This window comes from Oncorhynchus tshawytscha, linkage group LG03 (genome assembly GCF_018296145.1).
Source record: "Oncorhynchus tshawytscha isolate Ot180627B linkage group LG03, Otsh_v2.0, whole genome shotgun sequence".
Taxonomy (NCBI): domain Eukaryota; kingdom Metazoa; phylum Chordata; class Actinopteri; order Salmoniformes; family Salmonidae; genus Oncorhynchus; species Oncorhynchus tshawytscha.
Window position 1 is genome coordinate 37,687,121 of NC_056431.1, and position 26,900 is coordinate 37,714,020.

Sequence of the window (26,900 nt, forward strand, 5' to 3'; positions counted from 1 at the left end):
GGTCTACAGGAAGTGCTAGTGTCTTACTGAGGTGAGCTCAGAGGAAGCCACCCAGATGACATCCACCAGCAGGAGGATGACCACCCCCAGGGCCATGCGTCTCTGCTGGGCCACCGTGCTGCCCTGAGAACCCATCCGGTTCATGATGAACACCCACACCATCTGGACAAACACACAAACATTTTATTACACACACACATTTCAAAACAGTTCATAAACAAATACCAAAAACAGATGTCTGGGAGATGTTCTTCAGATGTGACACAGTGACAGTACCTGGGAATCCTAATACAGGATTCTTCAGAGTTTTGGACTTTCTGACTCAGAACAGGCAGGAATCTGAAACCGTGTCAGTGGATAATGAGAAACACTGTCCAACAATCCTGTAGGGAGTGCACAAAACCCATCAACCGCAATCTACTATACGTCATATTGTTATACAACACTGAACGTTACGGTTTGGGTCTAAATCCATATAGATATCTGAAACCCAGACAAAGATGATATAGGCTATGCCTAACTGTTTAGTGACAATGGTTTTACAGGATACAAGAATGTGGGTTTTCTTCAGAGCTGCCTCAACCAAAACTTCTTTGTGACGTTACAAACTACTTTGAACACATTCTAACATCTGTACACCTTTCAACTGGTTTACCCACAAATATTAGAGTTTACAATTACTTTAAGAGAACTCTTTAGGATCTTACCAGGTCGACCCCAGGAAAGGCACGTTGGCTCTAGGAGTTGCTGTGCCGACCGGTTCAGGAAAGAGGAACACCAACATGGGGCTTCACAGGCACCATACTTCACATGCAATGAAACAGGGAAACCAAATAAGAACCTGACAATGTTCATTAGCATAGCAAAGACCATTTGAAAAATAAGAAATCAATCAGCAGAAAAGAGGTAGGCCTCCACACAGACGGGTACGACAGGACTATTCACGGATTAGTCTGAAAAGTAATTGATGAAGTATGCTATGCTCTCCTAATAAAAACACATAAGCCTACATCATTCCTGCTAGATTTAACTAAATGCTCATTTTTGCACAACCTGAGTAAACACATATAGCTCTCTCATGGGTGTACTTACTAGTATGCAAACAGGCCAAAACAGGGACCAACCTGAACTTGTCCATTATGAAACCGTTTTAGTTGGAAAATGCACCAGATCTTGGAGGTGAAATCAGAGGTGCCTAAGGTTCAGAACTAGGTCCTTTTGAAACATGGTCTATCCACAAGGGGACTTGAGAAGACTCATAAGACCATATCCCTACTGGTAAAATGCACATGATATGATAGGGTACTTCAGGGGTACTCTGGGCAGAAAAAAAAAAACAGTTGGTGGTACAGTAACCAAAAAAGGTTGTGAACCACTGGATTAGCAGACAGGGAGCGGCTCATGAATGAACGCATTCATTGTTCTAATGTTTGCTCAGTGTTGCCTTAGCTATGCTTGTCTACTAGGGAGGAATCATGTACGCTAACGTTACAACTATGATTGATCCTTTGCATAGGGTGTTTGAGATTTGCATTATTTAACTAACGTTACAAAGTAGCCCTTCATCCACAGCAACATCAAAGAACTGTGGAGTACATTCCCGATGAAGGTCAGGAAAAAAATCCTGGTATTTTTAGCCAAGTAGCTAAATCGAATAATCACGCTCAATGAGGCATGCACAACATACATTTGTCAAAGGGGTGAGAGGAGTTTGACACGTCACTCTGACAGATTAATGTCTGTAACACTATAACGTTAGTTAAGAGGTAGTGCTTGCGGAGGTGCCCTTCATTTGATAATCAGATCTTTCTAAGCAGCTCACTAGCTCGATTCATCATTCATTGGACAAACAAGAGCGAAAGAGGGGGTAGTTGGCTTGCTAACTTACTAGCAAGATAAACCATTTCTTCCTATGCTCGCAAGGACTCACGAGTTTATTAACTAGCTGCAACATCATGCCGATTAGACAGCAGTTATCTAATTTAGCTAACGTTAGTTGTTAGTTTACCTGGATTCGTTTAAAATTAATGTAACAAGTTATTTTTGCAATATGGGAACTGCAGTACTAGAGCCATTATTAGCCAACGCGTGAACTAGCTAGCTTTCTCGAAGTTTACAGCTAACGTTAGCTACAGAGTAGCTAGTTAACGTTACCATCAACAAATCATTTGTATTTAACGTTACCTAGCTAGCTAGATGGTAAGTAGGTTTCCTTCTATTTGACGTGGTCGTTCATTCCTCGTCTTTGCAGGAAAATACAATAGCTTGATCATCGGTAATACATGTACAGTGTGCGATGAAAACACATATCTAAACAAACTGGTTTTGTTGTAAACATTAACTATCCTTATGATTCCTGCTCAGGTGACTCTGCTTAGGCATTTAAATAAGACGCAGAGACTTTTGGGATATGTAGTCTTAATTTGGGGCTATGTAGAATATTTTATACTCAACAAGAAGCAGCAAGAGTGCAGCTGGGGTTGGTAGAAAATCTACATTTGACATGTAGGCCTACACAGAATCAAAAAATTTATATGGGATGTATATTTTATCGACATGTACAGTATACAAAATATATACATTAATAAAATCAATCCATATATTGAAGGAAATACTATATATCAGTGTATTTAAAAAAAATAAAAATAACAGTCCATCTAAATCTACATGTCATTGGAGGCATGTGTCAACATTCATTTATCAAATTTGATACAATGAATTAATACAATTGTTGAAGCAATACTATAATGCTACCATACTCAACACAATAGATTAATTGAATTTGTTGAAGGAATACTACACCATATATCAGAGTTATTTTGAATAAAAGAATTGCAATAGACTAGTGCACACGCCTGAGAAGAGGACCATTGTGATATTGCAAGCTTTTTAGAAATCCATAATCCATGCCCTTTTTCTCAGATTTGTCAGAAAAACAAGGACAGTGGGAACCAGACAGATCTTTTAGAGATCCTCAGGTGCAAGTGCTATTTGACATACTGCATCTGTCTGATGATAATGATGACCCATTGTATCTGATGACAATTTTGGAAAGGTCTATAAAACAAAAGCTGCATTTTTAAGCTCTGATTTGAAGAAAATTATGGAATTATATGAAAATTAAGTGGGATGAAAACAACACAATACAAATAAGTATATGCCAACAAAGGCAAATTGTAAGGAAGTCAAGTATATATTGACAAATTAGATTAATCCATTGGCTAATTTCAAACTGTCTAATGCATGTGTGTATTAAAATGCAATGGCTTAATTATGTAGCTAGCACTGTAAAACTCATCCCTGGCCCAGAGCTCTCTGTTCATCATATATGCATAGTCACTTTAACCATATCTGCATGTACATACTACCTTAATCAGCCTGACTAAATGGTGTCTGTATGTAGCCTCACTACATTTTTAGCCTCGCTACTGTATATAGCCTGTATTTTTATTGTTTTATTTCTTTACTTACCTATTGTTCATATAACACCTTTTTTGCACTATTGGTTAGAGCCTGTAAGTAAGCATTTCACTGTTAGGTCTTCACCGGTTGTATTCGGCTCGCGTGACAAATAAACTTTGATTTGAGCGTGTGTGTGTGTGTATATACATTAGGCCAAAGGTCAGTGACTGAGATGTTGTGTGTATCTCACACTACTGCAAAATTATATTTTATTAGATGTTAAGGCACAACCACCTAAAATAAAAAAGTAAATTACGTCATCATTTCCTCAATCAAAGTTTGTACCAAAAGATGTAGCCTATTTTAGACTATCATTTTAGAATATGCATAAAATCCATCTTCCCATTGCAACGTCTGCCTATGCCCACACATTCTCCCAAGAAAATATTATATTTTTAATACCCTCAAACACCAAGTTAGGCATATCTCATTTTAAAATAGACCATCATCACTGTCAATAATGAATGATAATTCTTCACCTTTTCATTTGATTGATCTCAATCAGTTTCATGGGAATATGCATTTAGATCTTTTTGAATTACCGTTTTGTGAGCAAATAAGAACAAATGGTGTTAATCTATTTGCCTTTTTTTGTATTTTCAATCAAAGCATATATACTGCCAATTAAGTGGTGTTCTCAGTTTAGTTTTGGCGCATCACTTTTTTGTGACTGTCCAACTTTTTGTGTTTTTGGTGTAACAGTAAAGGTATAGGCCTGCTATGCTATTATATTCAGTTATGTATATTCATAATCTTGCAAGACATTGATTTATGGAGCGATTTCAGTGCCAACAGAAATTGTATTTGAATTCGATACTTTAGAATTTGTATTCAAATATTGAATTTCATATTTTTGAATTTGTAATGCACAAATGTAATCATTGAATTCATCAATTGACCTAGTATTTCATGATTTCAAATTTGATTGAGTGAATATTGCATTCAGTTTAAAATGTCTATTTAGTTGAAATGATATGTTCAGTTTCAATATGGTAGATATTGCATTCATTGTATCAAGATTCCAAACTACCATTTCAAGTCTCCAAAACTTCTCAGATGCATTCAGGTCCGTGTGCTTATGCGTAATTCATATTTCCTTTCATCTTAGCAAGACCAAACAAGAGGACATTAATCGTTTTATAATTTGTCTTGTTGAAAAGCAAAACGACAATGTTATATCAACTCGTTCATGGTTTCCAAATTGGGCATCGAAAACAAATAAAGGAAAAATGTATATATATACATACACACACCCTAATATAATATTCATGGAGCATAGCGTGTGTGTTTACAGTCTGGGTTGATCTGAAGTGTCCGCCGCACATAGAAAGGATTAGAAATGTGTGTGACAGGAAGATAAAAATAGTAATGTTAGCCAAGGTGCTTCATTTATCATGCCAATAGAACGAACTCAACACAGTTGGCTTGCACCACTTTCCTAGCTAGCATTAGCCTGCTAACGTTACTGCTGACTAACTAGCAGGCTGGCTAGTGGAAGTAAACTAGTCCCTCATGCTAGCTAGTAGTTAACGTTAGTCCCTCAACCTGCTATGTAAAAAAAAAAGATGAAGCGGCCCGGGCAGAGCTACCTGCTGCAGAAAGGTGAGATTTACACACTGCCTTACCAAGCAAAACAGGCAGTAACTGCTCATAGCGTTGAACTGAGAATAATGTATTGAAAAAAATGTATTTTATTTACCTTGGTTTCACAGTAACTTTAAGCAATTATTGCTAACATGACCCCCGTTTTCTCCAAAACACAATAGAGGCAGGATATTTGCCCGCATGTATTTAATGTAGCAAAAATGAAGAACTGATTTTCGACCAAATGAGCAATTACTGCCTTTTTTTGCTTTTCCTCAATTACCTCGACACCGGTGCCCTCGCACATTGACTCTGTACTGGTACCCCCCCGTATATAGCCCCGGTATTGTTATTTACCGCTGCTCTTTAATTATTTGTTATTCTTATCTCTTAATTTTTGGGGGTGTATTTTCTTAACTGCATTGTTGGTTAAGGGCTTGTAAGTAAGCATTTTACTGTAGGGTCTACACCTGTTGTATTTGGCGCATGTGACAAATACAATTTGATTTGCTTGGTAGGGCAGTACTTAATGTACTGAAGTTACTGTAAATGGTAGCCTAGTGGTTAGAGCGTTGGACTAGTAACCGGAAGGTTGCAAGTTCAAACCCCCGAGCTGACAAGGTACAAATCTGTCGTTCTGCCCCTGAACAGGCAGTTAACCCCTAGGCCGTTATTGAAAATAAGAATTTGTTCTTAACTGACTTAAATAGTTAAATTAAGGTAAAATTAAAATAGGTATTTCTGACCCATTTCAATACAATATCCAGTGAAGCTACAGTCAATGCTGATATTGTGTGTGTGGGTTCAGAATGTGCCCTCGGGAGAAGGATACTGTATGGCATCTGAGCAGATTGTCATGAACTTCATCCAGTTACATCAGCCAATACAATAAGTTACAAATCAGCCTTTTTATTGATGTCCCACTCTCTCCCATTGACAGGACCAGTCACTCAGCCCTATCAATAATCTCTCAAGGTCCTACACTACTTCCTCATACAACACCCTAATGAGAAGCAAAAGGCCTGGCCCCATGACTAAGTTTGCATATCTCTCTAACCCTGCTGTACCCTACCATGCTGAGACAATCTGACTCTAGAACAACATTCAACATTTCAAAGGATAACGTGAAGGTTTTGGCTCAATAAAACAAAGTAAAACACACCAATCCCTGTCCTAATTTCAACAATGTGTACTAATGTGGTATACCTCTCATTTTTTGTATTAAAATCTCGCTCATTTGTGCCCCTGGTCTGGTAACTCAGTCATATTGTTTTATTTATTTTCAACTTCAGTATTCAAAATGTTCTGGCTGCTCCCATAGTAATTATACGCTGAAAGTAGCACTTAGTTATAAAAGCTCTCATATGTTGTTTGTCATTAGAATTATGGTGGGCACAATTAATTTGACTAGGATAAAAGAGGACCTGATGCCTCTGGATCTGCAGATGGAATCAGAGAAGATATTGTCTCAACACTCACCTTCCAATCGGTGTTTGCAACTCAATAGTACTGGAAATGACACCCTTCAAGTACTGAGCAAATGTCCAAATGAATGAAATGCCCTTAATTTGCATTGCGAATGTTGCTTTGGTTTTTGTGACCAACCGTACGAATTCAAATGATCAAAACCGCTATAATCCTAATTGAGCAGCTTGAGTGCCATTACTCAGTGTTGAAGTCATTAAACCCACATTTCTGAAACTTTTAACCTGCTGTGCTCTGCTCCCTATACTATCAACCTAAAGTGCAACACGCCCTCCTGTTTCGTCAAATGAAATATGAACACAGAGCAGTTTACAAGCTACATGTAAAATATAACACCAGAATTGAATGACCATCCCTTAGATATAAATCAACACAAAAACACTATAGATCTGGAGAAAGTGACTTTGCCAAATATGAGAAGTCTATCACTAAACCTGCGTTGGAAATACTTGACATATGTATTAATCATAACAGATAATGGCAATGCACCATTCTACACATATCTATGAGTGATATCAAGGCTGTGACAATCCACCTTGATATGGCCTATAGTGTTGACAGACTGTACTGTCAAACAAAGCTGAGAGATAGTGAAAGACTATTGGAGATGCAGCTTGATCCAACGCACTGTAGTTAACCTAGAATATTTTACTGGCTATGTTTTGCTGGTATTTCTTCAAAGCTTTTATGCTCTCTATTAACCTCATTTGAAGTTTTCCTGTGGTACACTAATACACTGAGTCCATCGTGATATGGAATATGGGTTTATTAGACACATACATGAACACGTACATGAGTAAGTCTTTGTTGGAGCTAACAAGCCACAACTGAACGACGCTTTTAATTTTGTTCTAAACTCAATGAAGACAAACAAACAGGCCACTGGTCGATCTAAACACATCTGCGAGTGATATCCCTGAGCTGTGACAACACGTCTTGCTATGGCCTATAATGGAACATATTGATTACTGTCAAACACATTGACTTCTACTGTAACTGTAGGCTATTGTGTGCTTAACTTTCAGAAACATTAACACTGGAAAAAATTGTCATGGTAGATCTTTCATCACCGCCAGGTGCTGGGTTTCTCGTGGACCCTCTGCCCGACACTTTAGGCACTGTGATAAGTTCTGTGCACGCCCTCTCCCACAGGCATGGCACTCCATCTCTCATTGTCCTATCTGTGCTTGAATGTTATATTAGGGGGTGTGTACTTCAAGGTACAAAAATAAAATAGGATACATTTAGTCATCATTTGTCTTTTGTTATTCGATGCACAATTTTGGAGACCACAAACGAGAAAACAAGTTGATATCCAATTTTCGTTTTGAACTTGAAAAATTATAAAATTATACATTTCCTCGTTTGGCCTTGCTGAGATGAAATTAAATAGGAATTATCCATAAGCACACAGACCTATTAGGCATAAGCAACAGATCTTGATGAGTGTTATTTTAATGAGTTGGAACACCCTCTGTGGTGCTGAATGGACTGCCAGGATCACGCATTGATATTAAAGTTGAACCAACTTCTGGTGCTGAAGGATAGCTCTGACATTCGGCCAGTTCAGGAACAAACAACAATTTGCAGTAGGCTTATAGCCTAATAGGCCTACGACTACGTGGTATAGCTATTTGTAGGCTATAGCCTAATGTAAATAGATATAGCTTAATATTATTGCACTGTTTGCAAGGAGTGCCAGAAACAAACACTTTCTTCTGAAACACGTCAGTCTATTCTTGTTCTGAGAAAGGAAGGCTATTCCATGCGAGAAATTGCCAAGAAACTGAAGATCTCGTACAACGCTGTGTACTACTCCCTTCACTGAACTGCGCAAACTGGCACTAACCAGAATAGAACGAGGAGTGGGAGGCCCCGGTGCACAACTGAGCAAAAGGACAAGTACATTAGTGTCTAGTTTGAGAAACAGACGCCTCACAAGAATGTTAAATGTGTTTCCTGTCAGGTATTTTAATTATCTGTATTTTATACTTGTTGAATGTTTGATGTCTTGATTGTGGTTGTTTGTAATGTTTTGTTAATTGGTGTTGGACCCCAGGAAGATTAGCTAGCGTTATGGTGTTAGCTGATGGGGAACCTAATACAAAATGACGAGTCCTCAACTGGCAGCTTCATTAAATAGTACCTGCAAAACACCAGTCTCAACTTCAACAGTGAAGAGGCGACTGACTCCAGGATGCTGGCTTTCTAGGCAGAGTCCTCTGTTCAGTGTCTGTGTTCTTTTGCCCATCTTAATATTTTATTTTTATTGGTCAGTCTGAGATATGGCCTTTTCTTTGCAACTCTGCCTAGAAGGCCATGAATAATGTCTACATTGCATTTGATCAATTTGATGTTATTTTAACGGACAAAACAAATGTGCCTTTCTTTCAAAAACTAGGACATTTCTATGTGACCCCAAACTTTTGAACGGTAGTGTAATTCATTTGAATATATTAAACATAAGAGATATTAAACTAAATGTTTTATTACCTCCGACTTGGCCCAATTCACATTTCCAATTTCCTGACATACCAAGCTAGAACAGGGCATGCATCTCAACCAATAGCCAATATAGAAAATAAACTCAGCAAAAAAAAGAAACATCCCTTTTTCATGACCCTGTCTTTCAAAGATAATTTGTAAAAATCACAATAGCTTCACAGATCTTCATTGTAAAGGGTTTAAACACAGTTTCCCATGCTTGTTCAATGAACCATGAACAATTAATTAACATGCACCTCTGGAATGGTCGTTAAGACACTAACAGCTTACAGACAGTAGGCAATTAAGGTCACAGTTATGAAAACTTAGGACAGTAAGGAGGCCTTTCTACTGACTCTGAAAAATACCAAATGAAAGATACCCAGGGTCCCTGCTCATCTTCGTGAATGTGCCTTAGGCATGCTGCAAGGAGGCTTAAGGACCGCAGATGTGGCCAGGGCAATAAATTGCAATGTCCGTACTGTGTTGCAGTGGCAGACCAAGTGTAACAACATCTGCACAGGATCGGTACATCCGAACATCACACCTGCGGGACAGGTACAGGATGGCAACAACAACTGCCCGAGTTACACCAGGAATGCACAATCCGTCATCAGTGCACAAACGGTCCGCAATAGGCTGAGAAAGGCTGGACTGAGGGCTTGTAGGCCTGTTATAAGGCAGGTCCTCACCAGACATCACCGGAAACAACGTTGCCTATGGGCACAAACCCACCGTCGTTGGACCAGACAGGACTGGCAAGAAGTGCTTTTCACTGACGAGTCGTGGTTTTGTCTCACCAGGGGTGATGGTCGGATTCGCGTTTATCATCAAAGGAATAAGCGTTACACCGAGGCCTGTACTCTGGAGTGGGATCGATTTGGAGGTGGAGGGTCCGTCATGGTCTGGGGCGGTGTGTCACAGCATCATCGAACTGAGCTTGTCATTGCAGGCAATCTCAATGCTGTGCTTCATTGGGAATATATCCTCCTCCCTCATGTGGTACCCTTCCTGCAGGCCCATCCTGACATGACCCTCCAGCATGACATTGTCACCAGCCATACTGCTCGTTCTGTGCGTGATTTCCTGTAAGACATGAATGTCAGTGTTCTGCCATGGCCAGCGAAGAGCTTTCGACCTCAATCCCATTGAGCACGTCTGGGACCTGTTGGATGAGAGGGTGAGGGCTTAGGGCCATTCCCCCCAGAAATGTCCGGGAACTTGCAGGTGCCTTTTGTGGAAGAGTGGGGTAACATCTCACAGCAAGAACTGGCAAATCTGGTGCAGTCCATGAGGATGAGATGCACTGCAGTATTTAATGCAGCTGGTGGCCACACCAGATACTGACTGTTACTTTTGATTTTTACCCCCCCTTTGTTCAGGGACACAATATTCCATTTATGTTAGTCACTTGTCTGTGGAACTTGTTCAGTTTGTCTCAGTTATTGAATCTTGTTATGCTCCTACAAATATGTACACATTTCAGTTTTTTCAGTTTGCTGAAAATAAACACAGTTGACAGTGAGAGGACGTTTCTTTTTTTCCTGAGTTTATTTTTACTGAAGAAAAACCTTTGAATTAGTAGGTGTCCAAACTTTTGACTGGTACTGTATGTAAAAAAATATTATTATTTTTTGTTGTGTGCCTGGAGCACAGAGAGTAGCATAGAAACACATCAAGACAAACCCTTCTTAGTATGCTATGTTTTCTGATTTATGCCAGTTTGAAAGAGATTGCAACCTTAGGGGGGAAATGCACATGATGTAAGATGACCTGAAACAGTTATCCATACAGACAGCGTGATTGATAGGTTAAACTCACAGGCATTTTGAAGCCGAAGTAGGCTAGGCGCCCACAAAGGTGAAGGGCCCAGACATGCCAAACCACAAAGCCAAGATGGCCACAAGCGTGCTGAAGGGGATGGCTGCCAAGAAGCCCTCCACCCACAGGATCAGGTTAATCAGGAAGTCTGCAAACATGAGCCTGAGAGGTAGGGGGGACAGTGAATATTTTACTGGAAAAATGGGCAACAGCATCACCTCCATAGTCTAAAGACACGTTTCAATATTTTTTTCAGTCAAGCATGTTGCCAGGATGTGTAAAAGCTGTTATTGACAAAAGATAATATTTTTCATAAATACATAGAAAACGTTGTGGTTCCGACAAGGAGTATTCATTCGAAAAGTGGTAGATTTCATCCTTGCGAATCATTTTTATTAAAATGTAGTCCACTCCTGATCGGCTAAACGTTCACATTTGTAAAATACGGATATATAACCAACACAACACTCACTGTTCTTATTATAAATGCATGACAATGTTGTTTCAAGTTAATCAGGACAGCCCCGATCAACAGTCACAAAGTGGTTTACATATACCCAGCCTAAAAAAAACCTAAGCAATGCAGCGGCAATGCAGTGACTTCCTGGGCTAAACTTCATCAGCAGAAGTCTGGGACAAAATAGAACTGAGGTTAGACGCTAAACTCGGAGCAAGCAGATTCGACATGAGCAAATGTAGTTTTGATTCATAGATGAAGATTCCCCAGTTGCAAGTTTAGTAAAGTAGTTGCATTCATTCTCAAATTGAGTGGCATGCTTGCCAATCTTATTCAATGTATTCACATAATGTGTCAAGCAAGTTTTATGTTTGCAAGTGTTGTATTTATTCACACATCACTTACGTGCTTGCAAGTGTTGTGTGCGACTACAAAACTGATAATACAGGTGAAACTCATATTTGACATGTGCAAATCATATTTTATATGCATGTACACGTATGTCTCTATTTTACCTTCGAACACAGGGGCCACTGTGAACCACCACACTGCCTGCATTGCTCAAGCGCTCCCCGGCGTCAGCCATCTTGCCTCTCCCTGCCTTTTTCCACTAGATAACGCAGCCACAAAGTACAAATTAGCTATATCGGAAAATATTAATTACTTTTTTTTTGCTTTTTGTTCTTATTTAAAGCATAGGGTTAGACATAATGTTGGAGGTGTGGTTAAGGTTTAAAATCATATTTTAAATTGAGAAATTGTAGAAAGAGGCGGGGGTTTTGACTTTGTGGCTGTGTTACCTAGTGACGACCTGCCTGTCCAAGACCGAGTGCGGAAGTAAAAACTGTACTGTGCGGGTTCTGGATTCCGTACTCCTGTGGACGGTTTGCAAGATCCTCCACCCGACACAGACTGCTTTCAATTCAAAACAAACATTTGTGATTACCAGAAGTACACGAAATGGCAGGACGATTACCGGCGTGTGTTGTCGACTGTGGTACAGGGTAAGCTATTCAAACTAGAACGCGGTGCATACAGAGCATCGAGATTTTGGGTGTCACCGATACAGAGCCCATCGCTGTCAGCAACTGGGTGTGTTGCTAGTTAGCTTGCTAAATATAATCAATGTAACCGTTCATGCCGATGCATTGCGAAACAAATGTGTTTTAGTTGTTTTGTTCGGTCGTTATTGCACGACTGTTTCATTGTGATTGACTATGCGGTTTGCTGTGTTCGCTAGTTGGCTAACGCGTTAGCTAGATGTCTATAAGCTTGCTAATTGCTTGATATCAGAAAATGTTTTTTCTGTCGGAAAGGCTTTTTCAATACAAAATAAATACTAACCCCATTGCTGGGGTTCTAATAGAACTGTTTTATATTTGACTTACTTTGAGTGTACATTTATAAATGGGCTTTGCATGTTTTTTTTGTATTATTTAATGGTAGCTACTAGCGATGCAGTCCATAAGTAATTTTACAGTGCTCACTACAAGTCATCCCGACTCTGAGTATGCGCAGAGCGACTTCCTATATTGTCGACTTCCTCATTCACGCTTTTTAGTCCATATATGGTCGTTTTCGGCATCTGAACATGTTTTTTTGATTAGCAAACTTCTCTAATTTCTTCACTTTAGCCCTAGTCTGATCCTTAAATATCTCAAATGAAACTACACATTAATTTTTTTTCTGAATAACAAAGACTGATTCGAATTCGTAAATAAGCAAGGGAATTTTCACTTAAGGGTGACCTCACAGTTCTACAACGCTTTTCATTGATTGTGCATACTTCTGCTTTATGCCCAATATTTTTGGATGCCAATATATTAATTGCCCGTCCCAAGATGTATTCAAAGCCAGTGAATTAGGAACAGTTGGGTTTAGGCTTATCCCTCATTATCGAACTGTGCAAAACTGTGCAAACCACAACATTCTAGTTGCCTCGTTTTAGCAAATAATCACTTTGGTGAATCTTATTCAGTAACACAATAATGTTTTTGTTCGGTCCTCAGTTTTTGAATAATTATTGCTAGTGCAATGCTCTGCATCTGTTACTTGTGTTCATTGTTAGGCCTACTTATTGTTTATCAATGTACATGATTTAATCTAAGGAGCGATATCCAATGTATGCATTTGATATATCCTTGGCCTAGATGTAGATTATTTGAAATGACAGGGATTTATGTTTAATACTATAGTTAGAGTTATTGCCTAACTGAGATGCGACTGTGCTGCAGCACTTGCATGTAAAGACTTGAACTCGTTACTCCGTATGTTGCCCTGCATACCTCTCCACTTATCTTCCCCCCTCCCTTTGGGCTATTAGACTAGTGCATCTGGTCCTCGCTGGGGAAGAGGACAGGAAACTACAGCTGAGGATGGAGAATGAGGCTAACTCCTTTGTAAAGCAGATGTTTGAAAATGCTGAGAAGGCCAAGATGCTAAAGTACCAAACCAGCAGAAGTCAAATCGAGTACACCACCACACAGCTCATGAGTCACACTCAGATAGCCAAAATGTGTGAACTGAACTCTACATCCTTTTACCTCATGCACAAGTGGGATGCTATTCTTAGAGCTCAACTGTTCCATTTCACTGTTATTGTAGGGCTAGTTTGTCCACTCTGTAAAAGTTGTGTTCGGGCCTATGTGAAAGAGTCACTATTTTATGAAGGCCACTGTGTATTATATATTTTTTGCAGGGGTCCATTCTTGGTCAAAACAAATGCTTCATATGTAGGCTAGGTGTTGCAGGCCAGGCTTGCAACTGAGACTAGTACCTGCAACTAGGGTGGAGTCGTCCTTTGCTTATCATCCACAGCAAACAGTTTTTATTTCGTATATATTTAGGCCTAATCATTGTCTAAATTTAGCCTGCATTTGGCCTTAATTCACAGTGTAGCCTAGTGGATAGGCCTAGTTAGCATTTCAGAGAGAGCTACCCAGTCCAGGCCCACTGCCCAATCCCGAATCAAACTCTATCCCCTACCTTCCTTCTTTTTCATAGAAAGTGGGCCTAGATTGTTAGAAGATTGGGTGTAAGCAGTATGTCAGAATATCCCCACTATAGAGCGGGGAAGTTTGAGAGGAAGGTAGGCTGTCCATTGTCCTATCTCACCTATCCAATCCTTTAAGATATAGTGACGAAGTGCTAGGGCAGGGATCAGCAAGTAGATTCAGCCCTGGGCTGATTTATTTTTAATTACAAATAGTTTGTACAATGCAAATTGACCGCAAGAATCCCAAACAGATATATTTGACTAAAACATAGTCATTGCTTACATTTGTATACGATCATGTCTCTATATTTTTTGTTGGAATAGTTGGGTAAAGATTTCCAAAATTAAAATCACTTGGAGCTGATTTCCTCGTGTTTTTTATTTAGTATTTTATGTCCAACAATGACAACGCTAAATAAGAATACTAATTTGCTCAGAACACTTGGGGCACCAAAAAACCCCACCCGTGGGCCAAATTCGGCCTGTGGGCCCCCAGTTGGGAACCCTGGGCTAGGGGGTTGATTTGGAATTGAAACACGCCTCTGTTTGTGGTTGTGTCCACTGCTAGGAGTGTGGTGTAACAGGCTTGTTGAGGCAGGTAGCTACCCCAGACAAGCTAGGGCTGTTCAGTGGAATGAAGCCCTAAGCCTATGTTTTTGTGTCTTCCAAGTATACATAGTAGAATTCTCCTTCTTCCCTCATAGTTAGGCTTTTATAAGCAACTAGGCCTAGCCTACTTTCTAGCTAGGCTATAGCCTATTCATTGAAGCTATGGAATTGAAAAGCACCTCAGACAATGTCTCATCCTTATTGTAGTGTCAACTAAGCTAGGCCTATATCCTTATGGTATTGTCTCAACTAGGCTATATCCTTAAGGTATTTTCTCAACTAGACTAGGCTATATCCTAGAGCTGACCACATTTTAGTCGACTGGACATTTGTTTGGTCAATAGACTGTTGGTCGACCGAGATTTCTTTAATCGAGCAGTTGCAAAATATATATATTTTTATTGGTGCACAAGACATCTGTCTGATTTGCACCTGTCTCAATGGACTAATCCATTGCAGAGGCCACAGGGATGGCACAGTCCATCACTCTAAGACATGTGATACTGAAATTTAATGTAAAAATAATGGTGCACACTAAAATCAATTTTATTACAAATGCACTTTCTCCCTCGATTGATAGGGTCGCTGTCCTCGGTTCTTAAATGTAATTTACAGTGTGTCGTATAATTGGTGCCTTTCCCTATGTTGCTATGTGCATAATAGTAAAGTTAACCAGCATATTGGTATTGAGAACAATGCAGCGGAGGCAGCAGCAGCAGAGATGAGGAAACAGCCCTTGCCTTAACCTAATTGTCTAAGCAAATTTAGTAGAGAGGAAACCCCAACTTAATTAGGTCTGTAATCAATTGCCTAACTGTTAAATGTACCTGGCTTTATAAATCATCCACATATACAGTATTTACAGAAGTTAGACAGATCTTGCTTCTGTTTTCTGTTTGAGTGGTTTTTTTAATAGCCTACTGATTCTGTGAGCACCAAGCCTCATGCAACGGTAAAATGCCGGACAAAGCAATTTCACAGATTTGGCTGTTTTTAATCTTTGCTCTGCTGTAATAAAGGCTTTACAAAAATGTTTTGTTAGAACAGAGGGGTATTACTTATTTATTTAGTGTTTACACTGTTCCAAACAGGCAGAAAGATAATACAGCACCTCTTTGTCACACATAATATGCACACAGCTCTTGCTCCTATACCCTCTTTTCTTGATCTCCTTCTTATTGTTATTACAATTATTATGATCATCATTATAATAATATGTAATGTCGTTGTCATTAGTAGGCTTTGTTTAGTAGCCTTGTATATCCATCGAGCTGTAGGCCTAAAAGCGCGTCCTGTTTAGTCTTAATTTATTTACGCCTATATTTCAGTAAATAGGCTACTGTATCATTATTTCATGCCATCACACAGCAAACGAGACATTCATGCTTTGAAATGGTGGGGGGGGGGTCAAATAGTCTGGGTAGCCATTTGAATAGATGTTAAGGAGTCTTATGGCTTGGGGGTAGAAGCTGTTTAGAAACCTCTTGGACCTAGACTTGGCGCTCCGGTACCGCTTGCCTTGCGGTAGCAGAGAGCACAGTCTATGACTAGGGTGGCTGGAATCTTTGACAATTTTTAGGGCCTTTCTCTGACACCGCCTGGTATAGAGGTCCTGGATGGCAGGAAGCTTGGCCCCAGTGATGTCCTGGGCCATTCGCACTACCCTCTGTAGTGCCTTGCGGTCGGAGGCCGAGCAGTTGCCATACCAGGCAGTGATGCAACCAGCCAGGATGCTCTTTCGATGGTGCAGCTGTAGAACCTTTTGAGGATCTGAGGACCCATGCCAAATCTTTTCAGTCTCCTGAGTGAGAAAAGGTATGTCGTGCCCTCTTCACGACTGTCTTGGTGCGCTTGGACCATGTTAGTTTGTTGGTGATGTGGGCACCATAGAACTTGAAGCTCCCAACCTGGTCCACTGCAGCCCCATCGATGAGAATGGGAGTATGCTCGGTCCACTTTTTCCTGTAGTCCACAATCATCCACAATCATCTCCTTAGTCTTGTTGTCCTGGCACCACGTGGCCAGGTCTCTGACCTCCCTATAGGCTGTCTCATCGTTGTTGGTGATCAGGTTTACCACTGTTGTGTCATCGGCAAATTTAATGATGGTGTTGGAGTCGTGCCTGGCCGTGCAGTCATGAGTGAACAGGGAGTACAGGAGGGAACTGAGCACGCACCCCTGAGGGGCCCCTGTGTTGAGAATCAGTGTTGTGGATGTATTGTTACCTACCCTTACCACCTGGGGGCGGCCTGTCAGAAAGTCTAGGATCCAGTTGCAGAGGGATGTGTTTAGTCCCAGGGTCCTTAGCTTACTGATGAGCTTTGAAGACACTTTGGTGTTGTACACTGAGCTGTAGTCGGTGAATAGCATTCTCACATAGGTGTTCCTTTTGTCCTGGTGGGGAATTGCAGTGTGGTGTGCAATGGAGATTGCATTATCTGTGGATCTGTTGGGGTGGCAAATTGGTTTGGGTCTATTGTTTCTGGGATGATGGTGTTGAGCCATGACCAGCCTTTCAAGGTACTTCATGGCTATAGATGTGAGTGCTACAAGTCGGTAGTCATTTAGGCAGGTTATCTTAGTGTTCTTGGGCACAGGGACTATGGTGGTCTGTTTAAAACGTGTTGGTATTACAGACTCGGACAGGGAGAGCTTGAAAATGTCAGTGAGTCTACACAATCACTGGTATTATCAGTCTGTATTAGGTAGCTACGTTTGCTCTTACTCAGTACATTTATTAGCTAGCTATTAGCATTAGCAGCTAACAATTAGTGTCTCACAAGATTTAGGGCAACTTGCTAAGAAAATACAAACTAGCTCGTTTGCTGATGTAAGAAACACAAACTAATAGTGTCATTATAGAACGCCAGTGGGTTCATATTAAGAAGCAAAGTGAAAACAGCGTTGTTGACATCAACATTGTTGCATGTGCTGCATTAACCATGCACACTGAACGCAAGCGTCTCGTGGTTGAGGAACATCAAATGCTCTCCTTGAGCATCAGGGTGTTGTTAGGTCTGTGCGGAAAGTGGCACGGCGAGAAAGAGCGGAGAGAGATGACTCAGGTAGCGAAGTAAACTATCAAAATTGACATTAGACATGGCGTATCACATTTAACAAACCTAACATTCAAATAACGCTATAGAAGGTAAATTAAAAACCCAAACAGGTCCCTGCATCAATACGGTATACCGCCAAGCCCTACTTTATTTTTTGATTATTTTTATTTTAGAATAGTCTCTGGTATACTTATTTAGTGTGTACACTGTTCGAAATTGTCATTAAAAAATAAAAAGAGAAAAATTGTAATCTAACAGCAACTGTTTGGCACACACAATCCTCCTATACCATCCTTTTATAGGTGTGTTGGATTTCCACAACTTCCATAGATGACTTCCCCTTTCCCTCCTGAGTAACCATTTCGAGTTTCTTTTTCACGTCCGCCTCATCCATTTTGCTGTCACTTGTTCAGAGTTATAATTGTTATAAACAATTTATTGATGTGATTATGATAGGTTATAGGTCAGGCCCTATTGGTCACATGCATGCGCTGCTTACATTTTTCACGTAAAGAGAGCAAGGGTTGGGGGAATAGGCTTTTTTTTTTTTCAAAAAAATGAGGGATTTCGTAAACAACTTTTCAGTCAAACAATTAACAAACTACATAAATAAATGTTGCAGCTTCAGCACGGACAGCGCAATAAACATTTTCTGTGCTGTGATGCCTTTTCGCTGCTGTAGAGAGGAGAGCGAGACAATGTGCACCAGTCACACAGGAACTCGCCGTCATTGTTTTGAACACAGTGTGAACACGTGTTCTTTCTTGAGTCGTGTGTGTTTTATCGATTGGTCGAAAGAACAGTACGACTCTCGGTCAATTAAGACTTTTTTTAGTCGGGGACAGCCCTACCATATTTCTAGCTAGTGTGTGTATCAACTAGGCTATGTCCTTATGTTTGGTTCATGCACTTTAGAGACTGCTACTGCCTCCTAAGTACATGAACTGAAAGACTGCACTGTTATGACTAGGAGTTACTTGCCTACTGTAGTCTTTGATGCACACTGTGCTTTGGCACTCTTCAACAGTGTCCTCTATCATTCCCACGGGCCCTGTCCAGGAAACGACGGGAGAACAGAGCCACAGCCGCCGACATCTGGCTAGCATGTGCCTAGCAAAACACCAGTACACAAAGGATCATAGAGAGGCTCATGAAATGTACTAGTATTTAAGTATTTGATGTAGTATTTAAGCTAGGTTATGTTCCAAGAGTTACGTCTATACGTGGGAAAATTTTGGGAAATTGTTTTGACCACAAAAAAAGACCATTAGATAGGTTTCCAGGTATGTGTGGGAAGTCTGTGCCATGCTAGCCTAAATGCCCACCCCAAGTTTTCAGAGATTTCTGCCGACTGGTAACTTTCAAACTAATATGCCCATTTGAATGATTTTGACCGTTTCTGTACATTTTTGGGTTGAGCACTCTAGGCTTCATTATCGATCTGTGGAAGGCTTTAGCCTACTGCAAGTGAACTTCAAATGCAACACTGCTGGCACTCAAACCAGTTGTAGGATGACGCTATGCTAAGATTTATACGCATGTTGTATTTTGGGAAATGTATGAATAGCCGCTTTGATTCCAAATGCCCTTTTACACTCTTCCTATCGAAGGGTAGACTATTCAGAGTCGAGCTGCAATTGTTGGCTCTGATCCATGGAAGAACAGGGGTTGTATTGAAGCTAACCAAAATATAGTCTAGGCTTGCAAATATATATTTTTTTATTTTCTTTTTTACAAACTGGCACCCATACAACATAAATGTGCACAGTGAGCATGTGTTAAGTCTACCATGGCTGTTAAATCTAATGCTGTTGCTACCTTTTCTCTTTCTTCCAGATACACAAAGCTGGGGTATGCAGGGAACACAGAGCCACAGTTTATTGTTCCGTCATGTGAGTATATCTGTCCAGACGATTCGCCTCGCATAGAGGGTAGGCCTAACTGTTGAACTTGAACTCAGCCAGTGGTGATTTTGTTTTTTAAATGTTGTGTTGCCTAGACCAAAGTCATTTTAAAGCTGGTCAAGCAGAGAGCTAACGGTTTCAAAGTGGAACCCTTTGGAGCCTTGCGTTGGGAATACAAGTCCGGATAGTGAACAGTGAGGGCATAGTTCACTCTTGCACTTGGTGTTTGACTGAATTAGTGTCTTCTTTAGAGAACACACATAGTATCCCTAACAAAGCTCTTTCATCAAACACAGCCTTAGTCTAATCGATTCTCTCTCTCTCTTTGTTGCACGGTCTCTCTCTCGCTCTCTCGCTCTCTCTTTCACATGCTCCCTCCCAGGTATTGCAATCAAAGAGTCAGCCAAGGTTGGCTCAAGGACGGTCAAGGGGGTGGACGACCTGGACTTCTTCATTGGCGACGAGGGGATAGACAAGCCCAATTACGCCACAAAGGTACCGAACCTGTTGACTTGAAAAGGCCCACCCAATACAGTATATCAAAGCTCACATAAACCACAAACAAACCTGCCCAATGCCAACCATGACAGCAAAACATGACAGCCTAAAAGTAATTTGACCAATGCAATGCACAAGCCCACCAATTGGAAGTTGTCATGTAAGGCATATCACGCGGCCTGCGAGGCGTGTCGCGCGGCCTGCGAGGCGTGTCGCGCGGCCTGCGAGGCGTGTCGCGCGGCCTGCGAGGCGTGTCGCGCGGCCTGCGAGGCGTGTCGCGCGGCCTGCGAGGCGTGTCGCGCGGCCTGCGAGGCGTGTCACGCGGCCTGCGAGGCGTGTCACGCGGCCTGCGAGGCGTGTCACGCGGCCTGCGAGGCGTGTCACGCGGCCTGCGAGGCGTGTCACGCGGCCTGCGAGGCGTGTCACGCGGCCTGCGAGGCGTGTCACGCGGCCTGCGAGGCGTGTCGCGCGGCCTGCGAGGCGTGTCGCGCGGCCTGCGAGGCGTGTCGCGCGGCCTGCGAGGCGTGTCGCGCGGCCTGCGAGGCGTGTCGCGCGGCCTGCGAGGCGTCGTGATAACTCACATACTGTGTGTTTAACAGATTCCTATTCCAAGGCAATATAGAAACTTCATGAGAGGCATCTGTCACAGCTAGTCACTAAGCCATGTGCTGAATGTATGTTAGTGTCACTAAGCCATGCAGGCCTACGAATTGTATGTTATTGTATGCTGAACAATAAAAATCAGAAAACCAGTCCGTATCTGGTGTGATCACCATGTGTCACTCTGCATGAGGCAGATCACCTTCGCAAAGAGTTGATCAGGCTTTTGATTGTGGCCTGTGGAATGTTGTCCCACTCCTCTTCAATGGCTGTGCGAAGTTGCTGGATATTGGTGTTAACTGGAACCCGCTGTTCTACACGTCGATCCAGAGCATCACAAACTGCTCATTGGGAGACATGTTTGGCGAGTATGCAGGTCATGGAAGAACTGAGACATTTTCAGCCTCCAGTAATTGTGTACAGATCGTTGAGACATGGGGACATGCATTATCATGCTGAAACATGAGGTGGTGGCGATGGATGAATGGCACAACAGTGGGCCTCAGGATCTCCACACTGTATCTCTGTGCATTCAAATTGCCATAGATAAAATGCGATTGTGTTTGTTGTCCGTAGCTTATGCCTGCCCATGCATAACCCCACTGCCACCCTGGGGCACTCTGTTCACATCAGCAAACCGCTGGCCCACATGCCATACACGTGGTCTGCAGTTCTGAGGCTGGTTGAACATACTGCCAGATTCTCTAAAACAACGTTGGATGCGTTGTAACTGCACGTTATAGAGTGGCCTTTTATTGTCCCCAGCACACTGCACCTGTGTAATGATCATGCTGTTTTTAATCAGCTTCTTAATATGTCACAAGTATCAAGTGGAACGATTTATCTTTGCAAAGGAGAAATGCTCACTAACAGGGATGTAAACAAATTTGTGCACAACATTTTTGAGAAATTAGCTTTTTGTGCGTAATGAAACATTTCTGAGATCTTTTATTTCAGCTCATGAAACATGGGACCAACTCAACTACATGTTGCGTTTTATATTTTCGTTCAGTGTACCTGGTTTGTCACTAGGTCATGTCCTAAATGTAAGTTGGTGTACTTGAAGTTTCATTCAACCATGCACTAAAGTGTATGTTTGTGTACTTGGTGTCACTTAGTAATTTACTAGCCTTTGTGTTTGCCTGTGTGACTGACCTTTGACCTCTCGCCCACCAGTGGCCGATCCGTCACGGCATCGTGGAGGACTGGGACCTAATGGAGAGGTTCATGGAGCAGGTCATCTTCAAGTACCTGAGGGCAGAGCCTGAGGACCACTACTTCCTGTTGGTAAGAGGCCCATGGGCCAAATGGGACATTTATGGAATAGGAAGAAACCATATTGATGGATAGAGGGTAGGCTCTCTTTCCAACGTCATGGGAGAAACAAAAAACATCTGTACTGTGGAACTCAAGGGCCTAAGTTGTGCACCCGTGGTTTAAAAAAGTAATGTCATAAATGTCAAGAGTCTTGAGGAAGTACGACTATATCGGCACTGTGAGCCATGTGAAATGGATCCTCTAGTAAAGGGAACTGAAACTAAATGTTTAAAACAGTCGGCCAAAATCTTTACATAATGAGCTTTGTCTCATTCTCTGTGAAATGCGGTGCATTTAAAGCCAGTGTTTGTGATCCATTAACACAAAGTTGACTATTCCTTAAAAGGTTGAAAATAGAGCCTATTTCAAAAGGACTTCTTAACTTAACCCTGACAGTTATAAATGCATTGTGAGGCTCTTAAAATGCATTGTAACTAAGACCTGTTCTGCAGGTTCAAAGCGAGGAGTTTTGCATGTAATTGAGGTGACGGTCATGGAATTTTGGGTGACGTTTATTCACCTAAAATAGGTGAATAGAGGAAAAATGAAAAGAAATGAAGGTACTTATTCAAGAACGGTCAAGTGTAATGTATTACAAAAATAAAGCGAATTAGATGGAATATTTTGAAAAATGCAACATTTTTCTTGAATCTTCAGCATGAAAATAATACCAAAAATAATGTATTTATTTAATCCAAAATTAAATCTAGAATCGGCTTCCTATTTTTGCAGAAAAGCATCCTCCACTCATGCTGCCAAGCATACCCTCGTAAAACCGACCATCAGCATGAGTGAAGGATGTTTTTCTGCGAAAATAGGAAGCCCCGACTTCGGCGATGTCATTTACAAAATAGCCTCCAACACTCTACTCAACAAATTGGATGCAGTCTATCACAGTGCCATCCGTTTTGTCACCAAAGCCCCATACTACCCACCACTGCGATCTGTACGCTCTCGTTGGCTGGCCCTCGCTTCATACTCGTCACCAAACCCACTGGCTCAAGGTCATCTACAAGTCTCTGCTAGGTAAAGCCCTTCCTTATCTCAGCTCACTGGTCACCATAGCAGCACCCACCCGTAGCACGCGCTCCAGCGGATATATCTCACTGGTCACCCCCAAAGCCAATTCTTCCTTTGGCTGCCTTTCCTTCCAGTTCTCTGCTGCCAATGACTGGAACGAACTGCAAAACTCACTAACGCTGGAGACTCATTTCTCCCTCACTAGCTTTAAGCATCAGCTGTCAGAGCAGCTCACAGATCACTGCACCTGTACATAGCCCATCTGTAAATGGCCCATCCAACTACCTCATCCCCATATGGTATTTATTTATTTATCTTTCTCCTATGCACCCCACTATCTCTACTTGCATATTCAACTTCTGCACATCTACCATTCCAGTGTTTAATTGCTATATTGTAATTACTTCGCCGCCATGGCCTATTTATTGCCTTCCCTCCCTTATCCTACCCCATTTGCACACACTGTATATAGACTTTTTCTACTGTATTATTGACTGTATGTTTGTTTTTTCCATGTGTAACTCTGTGTTATGTGTCGAACTGCTTTGCTTTGTCTTGGCCAGGTCGCAGTGGTAAATGAGAACTTGTTCTCAACTAGCCCCCCTGGTTAAATAAAGGTTAAATAAATAAAAACGTTGTTAACGAGTCCATGTTAATGCTGAAACGGACTCTACCGCACGAATGCCCGGCCATCCGGTCTTCAATCAGCTGTTCGTTCCACACGCTAAAATAATTAAAAGGTCATAACCGTCGGTTTTTCGGTAATTGTGCCAGCCCTAATTGAGTGTCCATGTGGTTGTTATTAAACCTGATGCGGGTTGGATTAGTGTGTCTGTGTGTGGAAGTCTTAACTCCCAGTACTGTGGTGTCCTCTTGCAGACAGAGCCTCCTCTGAACACACCAGAGAACAGAGAGTACACAGCAGAGATCATGTTTGAGTCCTTCAACGTCCCAGGGCTCTACATCGCAGTGCAGGTAAAGCTTAATCTCTGGGAACACAATTTTATCTAGCACACACAGCTGATATGCTGTTAAACTGTATAAAACACAGACTCCGTAACTGCCTCTGCCCTCTGCTGTTTAATGTTGTGGTAAAGGATGTGGTCAATGACATTGAGGACTTGCTGATGTAGGACACGACAGTGTTGTTTTACAATGGTGTCACATTGATGCTGTTCTCTCTGTCGTCGTCGTCGTCCCCCCCCCCCAAGGCTGTCCTGGCACTGGCGGCCTCCTGGACATCCAGACAGGTAGGGGAGAGGACACTGACGGGGACGGTTATCGACAGTGGAGACGGAGTCACCCACGTTATCCCTGTGGTGAGTGGCACATCAGCTGCCCAACGACAGCCTTCTCACACATGACAGAAAATACAGATATATTACAAACACAGTATAGGGAGAGAACTTTTTGTAATGGGGAGGTACAATCTGAACTGCTTTGTTTGTTACATTACAAAGTGTTTGGATTCTGTGTGCCATACTGAACACAACCCTGGTTGTAGTGAAAGGCTCCCTCACCTCAGCCAGACCTCTAATCGTTCAAGTTGAGGTTCATGCGTCTCAGTACTTTTCAGTGGCCTCATTTGCTTGTCTCCTTTCGTATTTTCTGAACTGATCTTAAAAAAGACTGGATTGGTAAAAGCCAGGGAAAAGATTCATACTGTGGGTATGTTTTTTTTCTTTCTTGTCCATTTATTTTCAATCAGTGCAGATGATGGAGAGGAAACTATGAAAGTAGGCCACTGTATACTTTTGACACACAGACTTAGGTAAAGAAGGAATTTCCTGGCAAGAACACAAGTTGTGCAATGGTGATTTAGTCACCATTTTGGTTTTAAACTGCCCTGCAGGATGTACAAGCCACTGCTTATTCATGGTCATTCAAGTTTGGTAAAAGTATACAGTATATTCCCTCATACCCTTTTCACACTACTGAGCCAAATTTAAGCTGTACTGGCCTGACCTTGTTACACATCCACCATATATGCTGGAAACCATGCTGAAAAGGACAATGTGAAAATAAAATAGTAGTGGCAGTAGAATAATTTAAACATATATGCATCTACTTTGACCTATTTATTCTTATATGCTGTGACATCACCTTACTCCAAGCATTGTGAACTCTGACTCGTCTGTCTTTGTGTTGCTATAGGCTGAGGGCTACGTCATCGGCAGCTGTATAAAGCACATTCCCATCGCTGGTCGTGACATCACCTACTTCACCCAGCAGCTTTTGAGGGAGCGGGAGGTGGGCATCCCCCCAGAGCAGTCCCTGGAGACAGCCAAGGCAGTCAAGGTAGGTTGCAGCGAACTCACATTTCCGATCATCCACCACTCATCCTATTACTAACCACTGTACCGGTTCATAGTATAGTCAAGGAGCCAATCCTAGACCACATTTTCAACCCTAACTGTATCCCTGGTTCTCTGTGGCAAGTTTTCCCAGAATGTTGAATTCCTAATTGAAATGATCCTGTGTTGTCTTAGGGCATTTTCACACAGAAATTACATACCCTGTTGCAGTTCCGTAGGCCAACAAAATACTGTATGTTTCGCTTTCACAAGAACGGTTTCGGGGACGATTTATATCACATTCTATATGGTATTAGAATACGAGCTTGGCTTGACTACAACAGGTCAAAAGTTCCATGCAAATCACGCTACTGCATCACAATACCTGTCACTCTGGTCCCGGACCAACCACTCTGGCAGAAGTCTCAGTGTTTTGACTTTCTGGTACTAGTCTACTAGTCCCTTTTATTGGTTTTCAAATCATGTAGAGGGCTTGGACTGTTGCACAATAACAACCAAAGCTCATGTAAGTCCGTTTATAACATTCCATAATTGGTTACTCTGAGAGTTCCTCATAATGACATTGGCTGTGGCCACAGGGCCTAAAAAGTAATTCCAATTTTTATTACTATTAGGGATAAACCAAATGGGGCAGTTCCATGCAATCTTATAGCCATACTAGGGCTGGGCGATATGGTCAAAATATCATATCACGGTATTTAAAATAATATATATAATTGGACAGTATTTTATGTTTTTTTTAATGAAAGTTCAACATGTGCTTTGAGTAGTGTGTTAACGTAGGGTGGCAAGACATACATTCTAAGTGATTTCAACAGGTCTTTCTCCATTCTGTTTTATACTGTTCAATTCAACTTCTACCAAAATTAATTTCCATTTCTGCATTTCTGCCATTTCTGCATTTACAGCACTCATTTCAGATAATTTCCACACTGCTACATGATATGGGCAAACAATCTAGACCTTTTTTTAAACTAAGTGTTGCAATTGCAATTTGACTTGCAATTTAGAATCATTTGAATCATGGAAATAGAAGGATTATTCAAATTCTATAGTTATTATATAATAGTGGGCACTTTGTATACAGTGTTTGACATGACAACAAATGAAAATGCCAGGGAGGAGTTATTGTGACAGGGTAGGAACCGAAGTGTTGATATGCTGATTTCTACAGTGTTTCCTAGGGCACCCTATACTATTTGGCTATATTGAATGTTTTTCTTCGCTACTTCATGTAGCTAACGTTCTTGCTTTGCATCTTCCTCTTTGATTTAGAAGATACTGTTGCCC

At 41.4% G+C, this 26,900-nt stretch overlaps 2 protein-coding genes across 7 annotated transcripts in view; one reads left to right on the plus strand and one right to left on the minus strand.

Moving 5' to 3' along the window:
• Window positions 1-11,894, minus strand: part of LOC112235023 (solute carrier family 35 member F5) — a 35,394-nt gene extending 23,500 nt beyond the window's left edge. The window contains exons 1-5 of one of the 6 annotated variants that reach the window (XM_024403427.2): window positions 11,809-11,894; window positions 10,837-10,998; window positions 708-804; window positions 277-383; window positions 28-162 (exon numbers count right to left, since the gene is read on the minus strand). In XM_024403427.2, coding sequence (XP_024259195.1) covers window positions 28-162 — 135 coding nt within the window. In that variant the 5' untranslated portion in view covers window positions 277-383; window positions 708-804; window positions 10,837-10,998; window positions 11,809-11,894. The other 5 variants (XM_024403419.2, XM_024403416.2, XM_024403446.2 and 2 more) reach the window with 5 other exon arrangements.
• Window positions 11,895-12,101: 207 nt separating this feature from the next.
• LOC112235067 (actin-related protein 3) overlaps window positions 12,102-26,900 on the plus strand; it is a 28,660-nt gene continuing 13,861 nt past the window's right edge. The window contains exons 1-7 of the mRNA XM_024403462.2: window positions 12,102-12,297; window positions 19,793-19,848; window positions 20,243-20,355; window positions 22,135-22,245; window positions 24,175-24,270; window positions 24,507-24,614; window positions 25,450-25,593. Of these exons, the coding sequence (XP_024259230.1) occupies window positions 12,254-12,297; window positions 19,793-19,848; window positions 20,243-20,355; window positions 22,135-22,245; window positions 24,175-24,270; window positions 24,507-24,614; window positions 25,450-25,593 (672 nt within the window). The 5' untranslated portion in view covers window positions 12,102-12,253. The remainder of the gene's footprint in view (window positions 12,298-19,792; window positions 19,849-20,242; window positions 20,356-22,134; window positions 22,246-24,174; window positions 24,271-24,506; window positions 24,615-25,449; window positions 25,594-26,900) is intronic.